The sequence below is a fragment of the Drosophila simulans genome, chromosome 3R, assembly GCF_016746395.2.
Source record: "Drosophila simulans strain w501 chromosome 3R, Prin_Dsim_3.1, whole genome shotgun sequence".
Taxonomy (NCBI): domain Eukaryota; kingdom Metazoa; phylum Arthropoda; class Insecta; order Diptera; family Drosophilidae; genus Drosophila; species Drosophila simulans.
Window position 1 is genome coordinate 20,944,164 of NC_052523.2, and position 8,039 is coordinate 20,952,202.

At 48.2% G+C, this 8,039-nt stretch overlaps 3 protein-coding genes across 4 annotated transcripts; 2 read left to right on the plus strand and 1 right to left on the minus strand.

Moving 5' to 3' along the window:
- The first annotated feature begins 396 nt into the window (after positions 1-396).
- Positions 397-5,718, plus strand: LOC6729450 (RNA polymerase II degradation factor 1). Of its 2 annotated transcripts, none has more exons than XM_016177459.3 (4): positions 397-1,356; positions 3,337-3,894; positions 4,263-5,372; positions 5,435-5,718. In XM_016177459.3, exons 1-4 carry the CDS (start codon positions 1,351-1,353, stop codon positions 5,594-5,596), a joined length of 1,836 nt encoding a protein of 611 aa, XP_016036125.1. In that variant the 5' UTR covers positions 397-1,350; the 3' UTR covers positions 5,597-5,718. The 2 variants fall into 2 exon arrangements, with proteins under 2 accessions (XP_016036125.1, XP_016036126.1); XM_016177460.3 differs by having other exon boundaries at positions 399-1,356; positions 4,005-5,372.
- Positions 5,719-5,790: 72 nt separating this feature from the next.
- LOC6729451 (DNA-directed RNA polymerases I, II, and III subunit RPABC5) lies at positions 5,791-6,279 on the plus strand. The gene is made up of 2 exons (XM_002104726.4): positions 5,791-5,999; positions 6,078-6,279. Exons 1-2 carry the CDS (start codon positions 5,905-5,907, stop codon positions 6,184-6,186), a joined length of 204 nt encoding a protein of 67 aa, XP_002104762.1. The 5' UTR covers positions 5,791-5,904; the 3' UTR covers positions 6,187-6,279.
- On the minus strand, positions 6,212-7,661 carry LOC6729452 (methionine aminopeptidase 1). The gene is made up of 3 exons (XM_016174772.2): positions 7,410-7,661; positions 6,603-7,340; positions 6,212-6,544 (listed from the first exon to the last, which is right to left on the minus strand). The coding sequence occupies exons 1-3, from the start codon at positions 7,561-7,563 to the stop codon at positions 6,312-6,314; spliced, it is 1,125 nt and encodes a 374-aa protein (XP_016036127.1). The 5' UTR covers positions 7,564-7,661; the 3' UTR covers positions 6,212-6,311.
- Between the last annotated feature and the right edge of the window lie 378 nt (positions 7,662-8,039).

Here is an 8,039-nt window from a genome sequence, read left to right on the forward strand (position 1 = left end):
TAGAAATTGGATGTCGCGCCTTGCATAAAATGCGACCAATTATTGGGGTGCGTTTCATAAGCATGTCTCATTATCATCGAAGGGCCTTTGGTGTCTGAAAACGATTGGTGTACATCCGAAATGTGAAGCCCACCCTACGGAATCCATTGGTTATGGAAAATGCATCCATTCGTTTTTGGGACACATCTGAATTAAGTCACATTACCATTAAATATCGCTTAAAATACAGCTCAAGCTTTTCTACGAAACCCTTAGCCTCCAATTGAGCTGACTTCTGTACAAAAACTAATTCGAAAAAGCTTTCACGCATTCCTTTGAGTCTTTAACGAGCTTAGCCTTCCATGCTTGTTACTTTGCAGCTAAATATGAGTTTAAAAATATCAGAGAAATATTGGCAACAAAGCTCCCTATCATCTTCAAAAGTATGCATTTTAAAAATAATAACTTTTTCTTCCCAAAATATTGTTTGGTTCCGCTTTAAAATGACGGCTATTTTCCCCACTGTGCCTGCCGCATTTCGTAATGTCAATCGATGGCTCTGCTCCTGTTTGCTGCCTCAGCTAAAAAAGAGTTAAAAAGTGGGGCCAACAGGTGACAGGCGGCATTGAGAGGCCATCTCTTGATCATGAGCGCCTGGTCCGCATTGCTTTTTAAGGTAAAGAGCGAGTGCTGACTTGAGACGACAACAAGTTCGCTGCCTAAGTCTTTTGTTTGGCGCCGTCTCTTTCACTCCTTTCTTTCGCCGGCCAAGAACAGTCAATGGGAAAACACTTTCGTTGCGATTAATCGGCCACTTGCTGGCAATTCATGTAGCTGCTGGTCGCGTGCTGCGCTTTATCCACTGCAAACTAGTTTTATTTGTTGGCTTTTTATTATTTTTTTTTCTTTAATTTCATTCGGCGCCAGAGTCAAGAAAATCCGACCACTTTCTTCAGTGCGCACTTCCAATGCGAGTCGTCACTCCATTCCAGTGGAACTCCAGCGGATGGGCACATGGTTTTTGTCCGCCACCAGCGACCAACTAACACTCAGTTGTCTTCGCGACTTGAACAGGTGCGGACGTCGCTGCTCCTCGAATTCATATTCGAAACTCTTTTCAAATCTTTTGTGCGTGCAATTTAAGATCGAAGAAAGCGCCGCGGCGCTCGCTGACATGAAGTTAATTGACGTGATTATATACCTAATTGCCATTTTGATCTTCATCTATTTGCTGCTGGAGTAGCAGAAGAAGCCAAAAGTCGCTCGACATTTGCCCCAGAGCTTTCTACACTCTACCAGATCCATCAGCCAGCCAGCCAGCCAGCTACCCGACAATAAAACAACGAATATCTCTAGCAAATCCAAAAGAAGATGAGGGTAAGTGTTTCACGCGGGGATTATGAGTTTGTTGGCCACAATTAGCGGTTATTAAAAAGTCTCTCACTGCGCACAGCATAAGACAATAATGGATTGGCTTTAATTTCCATTGCAAATGCAATGGCATTGCTTCTTCTCATCGGCGATCAACGACTTCAGACTGAGATTGGCATTCAAATTTGGTATCACCTTCACCTTCGCCAGCAAAGCCAATTACAATCGCTGCACAATGAAGCTGTAGCTTCTTCAGTTGAATTGAAGTCGTCGGAATATTTGTCAAATTGCAAGGTGGCCGGCAAAGCGAGCACTTTCATTTGCAATGGGAGCACTTGATGCGCCAAGTTTCGCCAAGATCCAGACAATGGATGGCTTTACGTGCACCAATTGCATCGCAAACTGTGAGTTGCAAACTGCAAACTGTGAGGCACAGGCGGCTGCCTCAATGTGCAGCGGGCTTGAAAATAAAATGCTTGCCGCTAAAATAAAAGTTGCATTTCGAGTTGCAATTTGGGTTAACCACACCGTTGTTTATGGTCGTCGCTGTGGCGACAGCCCGCTGATCAATAGTTCCGCCTAGGCCGTTGGCAAAAATCCTGTGTCAGGTTCAATGGCACTGCCGGCCAAGCCCAAAAGGAAACCCGAAATTATGCGAATTCCATTTGGACTTTCGTTGAACGAGTTAGCCGTCGTCGCCGTGGGCCATTCCCTGCCAGACTTTTCAGTGTTTGGCATCGGGCATCCGTCTCCTGGCAGCAGTTCATTCACCAGCAGGCCGCCCCTGGTATTTGCATATGATTATGCATGTTGCAATGGCGACAAACTAACTAACTTACTAACTAACCACTCTATAAACAATAAGCCACCAATTTGGTGGCAATTACCCCGATCCCCGGCGCTGCAGTCAGTTTCAGCTGCAATCGGCAATCCGTTTAAGCAAACGCAGCACGTAATCAATAACTATACGTATTGGACTCGCCTAGGCATTTCACCTCTTGATTGACGTCTGGCTAACGGCACACCGCATTGCCATTGTCATTGCCGCCGCTCCGGTGGCTCCAGTGGCTCCAGTGGCTCTGCTGGTGCGCTGCCCAGGTGAAATTGCCATGTCCAGTGGCCGCCTCAAATTACCCACTTCCCCTTCCATCGACCAGACTAAAGAGACCCAAACCAGCCACGCTGGAGAGGCACATACTCATTCTTTTCGAGGAATACCATGCGTTCCATTTTGATGGTTCCTCAATATGTTTCTATAAAAATCAGATTATTCCCTTGATATTTTACGTCCTTATAAATTTATTGAACTTAGAAAATACATGATATTTCTTCGTAACTGTGTTATACATAAAATAATAGAGCCATTAAGCTATAAGCTATATAAAATGCATGAAAAATCCAAATTACTTGTATATAACATATAAGGTAGGCTGTAAGTTTCTAAAGCCCACCAAAAGCCTATCAATGAAAGTGTCACCAAATGAGTCAGTGAAGCATTATACCCGCCGAAATTTAAACAATGCGACAGTAAAAATTACAGAACGAAGACATTTCGATGCCGGACTTTTCACTTTCATTCTACGGCATTGTGGACAGAAAGTTTAATCAGCCATCGAAGCGGGGAAAATGGGCAAAGTATTATGGCATACCCGTATAAATATATATATGTATGTACATATATTTATAAATGCGAAGCTACTTTGTTTGGCTCGTTTGCTTAAGCAGCTTTGGTTAAGTAGCCAATGGCAGGCGACGTGATAAAATTTTAGAAAACCGCCAATTTGTTCAAATTAAGGCCATTACAGTTTTGTTGCTGTCCAGCGATTACAAGACCCTCCTCCTTCCTCACCGCCCCTTTTTTTCTTCGCCTTTGCCGGGCTTAGAAAGTTTTTATTTCTTTCGGCGTTTTGTTCGATGTCTGTATGTACGCGTAATTAAGTTTTTGATTTAATGGTTTTTGACATTTTTCAATCCCATCCTCGCCAGCCATTCCTGCTGTTCGCACTGCTCCTGGCGCTGGCTAACTGCGAGCAGCGTCCGCTGGTCTTCACCAACTGGCCACCGAAGAGCTCCAAGCAGCTGAGTCGTCCCGCCATCGGAGCTGGAGGTCCTGGATCCGCTGCAGCGCCTGGGAAGCAGCGCACGCTGGTCGTCCAAATACGCAGCGATCAACCCGTGCCCTTGGTACTGAAGGGTCGTCCTGGACATGGAGCGCACAACCATGCCGCCCATCTGACCCATCCGCATTCCGTGCATCCTGCCCATGTCCTGTCGCACGCCCATTCACATGCCCATCTTCACTCGCATCCGCTGATCCATGTGCCACATCAGTACCAGCATCAGCACCTGCGCGGACCACCGCGTCCCATGAAGCTGAGTGGTCCGTCGCCCGTGTACCTGAAGCCAGCTGGATCTCTACGGAAACCACTGAAGATCAAACTGAACAATGTGAAGCCCAAGACGAAACCCACATTCGGATACGACAAGCCCTTTAAGTACGAGAAGCCCACTGCTGTGAGCTACAGCGAGCTGCAGAATCTGCCGGTAAGTTGAGTCCATTGAAAATTTCCTGCTCATAAGATATCCTTCTACTGCACATGCCCCCAACTCCTCTGAACATATAACATAACTGCATTCATGCTGATCCCCCACAGTTGGACACGCACAACAACTTCAACACCGAGCACTTTGCACCCATTTACACGGTACCCGCACCGAACCTGGCCGACAATCACCTGGACGTGGAGGAGGGTCATCTTGACACCTCCTACCTGTACAAGCCTCCTTCCCAGACCCAGATCCAAACACCATCCTCCTCAGCCCGTCCCCAGACATATTTGCCACCGAAGTACAGTGTGCATGAGGACGAGACCAATGACCAAACCATTCGCGATCCCATTTCGGGTTCGCAGAAACTCTTTGCCCCAGATCCGGATCCCTCGCTGCCCACCACCAAGATTCGCCCAGCCACCGAATCCTTCAATACGCCCAGCAACAACAAACCGCTGCCCGCCGACGTCCAGAGCAACCATTTGCCCGCCCAGCCATTGGTTCAGATTGTGGGAGCCCAGACGGCAGCCCAAACGGCGCCAGAGATCTATCCCATTCAGTATGCCCAACCGGCGGTTCAGTCCCAGTCCTTTATCGCCGCCATTCCGGCTGCCCACATTCCCATCTACAATCCCACCTACCTGGTGACGCAGTCCAACCAACTGTACTCGGCCCACAAGCAGCAACTCTTTAAGCCCAGCTCGGAACCGGTGGTGGAAACGGGTTACGTGAACGCCGATCTTACCCAGGAGGTGGCTAGCAATGGACAGATACTGCAGGCAGCCAAGGATCCACATCACAACATCCATCCTGTGCTTGACTCGGCGCCACAATACGCTGCTCTAATTGCCGCTCCGGCACTGGGTGACCCCAATGAGGGTGCCTACGAGACGGCATCCTTCCACCTGCCCAATGTGGCGTCAGCGGTCACTGCCTCCGTTCCGGAAGGCGGCTTCGTGGTGTCCAACTTCTATGGCCATGCCCACGACTCGTCCCAATTGCTGCAGGCCTACGCGGAGGAGGAGGCACGTCGCCAGCAACTGGAAACAGAGCAAGCCGCCATTGAGCTGCAAAAGCAGCAGCAGTTCCATCTGGAGGAGCTTAAGGCACAGGCCCAGGAGCAGCAGCAGCAACATCAGTTGCATCTGGAGGAGCTGAGGGCACAGGCTCAGTACCAGCAGCAGCAACAGCAGCAGTTCGAGGAACTGCAGGCCCAGGCACAGGAGCAACACTTGCAGCAGCAACACCAGCAGCACCAGTTGCAGCTCTTGCAACTGCAGCAGCAGCAACAGCAGTTGCAGCAACCAGTGCAGCACCATCCGCCGCAGCAGCTGCAACAGCAGCAGCAGCAGCAGGTGGCTCAGGATCCAGCAGCAAGTGCATTCGAGGAGCACCAGCGATTGGTGCAGCAGCAACTTGGCGCCAACACGCCACTTCGCATCTTTGTGCCCGACGAGGAGGCCGCCGAATCGGTACGTGAAATTAGACATGAAATCCTTCCGTATAAATAACATTTGAGAATTTCCTCGTATAGCGACTGCAAAAGAGGTCGGATGATGTGAAAAAGGGCACGGTGGAAGATGTGTCCAGTGCGGGTCAGAACGACGGCGACAGCGAGGAGTCAGCCAAAGATTTGTTCGAGGTATCCACCTCCGTCGAAGTGGCCGGCGAGCATCTCACGGCCAGCAGTAATTAGTTAAGGCACTTTTAGTCTTCGACGCTGTTCAAAAATATTTATTTACACACTCATTTGTAAAAACGCATTCATGTAGCGAGCAGTCGGTAGTTAATAAAAATAACCATTAATTTATTCAAATATCCGTTGGCGTTCCTTTTGAATGGCGATAAGTTTTTATGTTATCGATACATTGTAATGCTGGCGATGTAAAAATACTACTGCACTCTGGTCACACTCAGGCCAAGTGAAAACACATTTTACCAAAAACATTGTTGTGATTGCACATTTTTCGTGATTTGCCTAAGAATTATAGCCTGATATACAACATGATTATTCCAATCCGTTGTTTCACCTGCGGCAAGGTCATTGGCAACAAGTGGGAGTCGTATTTGGGTCTCCTGCAAGCGGAATACACCGAAGGGTAAGTCACGCGGGAAAGTCTTTCCACGCCGCATTTCATCATATAAAATATATATTATATGTTACAATCCAATCCCAGAGATGCCCTAGATGCTTTGGGTCTAAAAAGGTACTGCTGCCGTCGCATGCTCCTGGGCCACGTGGATCTCATCGAGAAACTGCTCAACTATGCTCCTCTGGAGAAGTGAACGGCGCAATGGAAACCATCCAGACTGGACTTGGGAATAGAAACTCTAGATTTTATTGTAAAATTACAAATTAAAGCTTGATCGATAGCCCTAGAAGTTATGTATTAGCCCAAGTTGGTCGCCCCTCACATCTTGTCCATGAACCACGGCTGTCCGTTGTTCTCGCGACGCTTGGTGAGAATCTCGCATCCGGTTTCGTTGACCAGCAGTGTCTGCTCAAACTGGGCGGAGTACAGGCCATCGGCGGTAACAGCAGTCCAGTCATCTGGCCAGGTTTCTGCCTTCTGGACGCCAACGGAGATCATGGGCTCGATGGTGAAGCAGTGGCCAGGGGCCATTACTCCTACGGCAGAGTTTTCTGCAAAGTAAGAACATTAATAATATTCAAAGTACTTTAAGTCAGCTTGAAAACTTACTGGCATAGTGAGGCACATTGGGAGCTGTGTGGAAAACACGGTGAATGCCGTGACCGCAATAGCTGCGCACCACGCTGAATCCATGTGGTGCCACATACTTTTGAATTACGTTGCCAATATCGCGATACTTCTCCCCAGGACGCACGAACTCAATGGCCTTGCTGAGCGCCTCGTGGGTGACCTGCACCAGCTTCTTGTGCTTCTCCGAGACATTGCCCACGAAGAACGTTTCGTTGAGATCGCCATGGAAGCCGCGATGATAGACGGTCACATCGATGTTACAGAGATCTCCATCCTGTAGAGGACGCTGATCAGGGATGCCGTGGCAAATCACCTCGTTGACCGATGTGCAACAGGACTTGGGGAAGTTGTAGTAGTTCAGGGGCGACGGATAGCACTCCCGCTCGATGGCGGCCTCGTGGACCAAACGATCCAGTTCGTCGGTGGTGATGCCCACTTCCACGGCTTTGGCGCCCTCATCCAAGCATTCTCGACCCAATCTGCCGGCCACTCGCATGCCCTCGATCTCCTCGTCGTCCAGCACCTTAATCTTGGTGCCCCGGAGGGCTTCCTCCGAGAGTGAACGTCCAGCTGGATGATCGGCGTAATCCGGACGTTGTATGGCGTTCGGAACTGTTCGCTTGGGAGTCTGTGGGAACGGGCGCAGCTTGCCGGTGAAGCGGAACTGTGGCCATGGATTGTAGGCTCCATCCTGCTCGGCAGAGTTCGAGGCACCGGCTGTGTGAAGAACATAACATGGTTTCATTGCAATCCTACTTATTAGGAAAAAGAATTTCTCAAACTGACCTGCAAGAGCATGAATCGCCTTGTGCTCCTTCCAGAATCCTTTGAAGCACGGCTGCGAGCAGAAAAAGGAGCCCTTGATGCCCAACTTCAGGCAGGTGGGACACTGCAGGGTCGCATCCTTGCCGCAGTTGGTGGTCTCGCACTTTTGAGTCATTTTATTTCAACAATAAATGCGAGAAAAAATTCCGTGCCTGCCAAAAATAGTTTAACACAGCGTGACCGCACCGATGCCGATAGAAAATACCTGTCAGATTTAAAATAAATACTTTTTATACCATTATATGACTATAAGCAATATGGCTACTTGGCAAATTAGCCTTACGCTTCAGACAAAATCATAATTTTATTGGTTTGATATTATATACTGTTTTCTGATTAAACATTATAAAAAAAGTCGATATAAAATAAATACCAAATCAATGTTCAAGAATTGCGGTACATCGGCGATGTTATTCAAGCATCGATAGTGTGGGACCAGTTCTTATCGATATGTTTGCGCCAGAGTTGTTAGCTGCCGGCTGTAACGGGTTTTAGTTTAAAATTGGAAATATCTTGATAAACATTTTATGTGTACTTAACCATTTTAAATGTTACTCTTGTGGTAAGTGATTAGTTAATAGTATTTATATG

Bases quoted from the DNA above. Each gene is read 5' to 3' on its own strand.
- LOC6729450 (XM_016177460.3), top strand. The intron at 3,895-4,004 runs GTAAGTTGAGTC...GATCCCCCACAG, and splicing joins GCGAGCTGCAGAATCTGCCG to TTGGACACGCACAACAACTT. The intron at 5,373-5,434 runs GTACGTGAAATT...TTCCTCGTATAG, and splicing joins ACGAGGAGGCCGCCGAATCG to CGACTGCAAAAGAGGTCGGA.
- LOC6729451 (XM_002104726.4), top strand. From the start codon at position 5,905: ATGATTATTCCAATCCGTTGTTTCACCTGCGGCAAGGTCATTGGCAAC. The intron at 6,000-6,077 runs GTAAGTCACGCG...ATCCAATCCCAG, and splicing joins CAAGCGGAATACACCGAAGG to AGATGCCCTAGATGCTTTGG.
- LOC6729452 (XM_016174772.2), bottom strand. From the start codon at position 7,563: ATGACTCAAAAGTGCGAGACCACCAACTGCGGCAAGGATGCGACCCTG. The intron at 7,341-7,409 runs GTCAGTTTGAGA...TTCTTCACACAG, and splicing joins GGCGATTCATGCTCTTGCAG to CCGGTGCCTCGAACTCTGCC. The intron at 6,545-6,602 runs GTAAGTTTTCAA...CTTACTTTGCAG, and splicing joins CAATGTGCCTCACTATGCCA to AAAACTCTGCCGTAGGAGTA.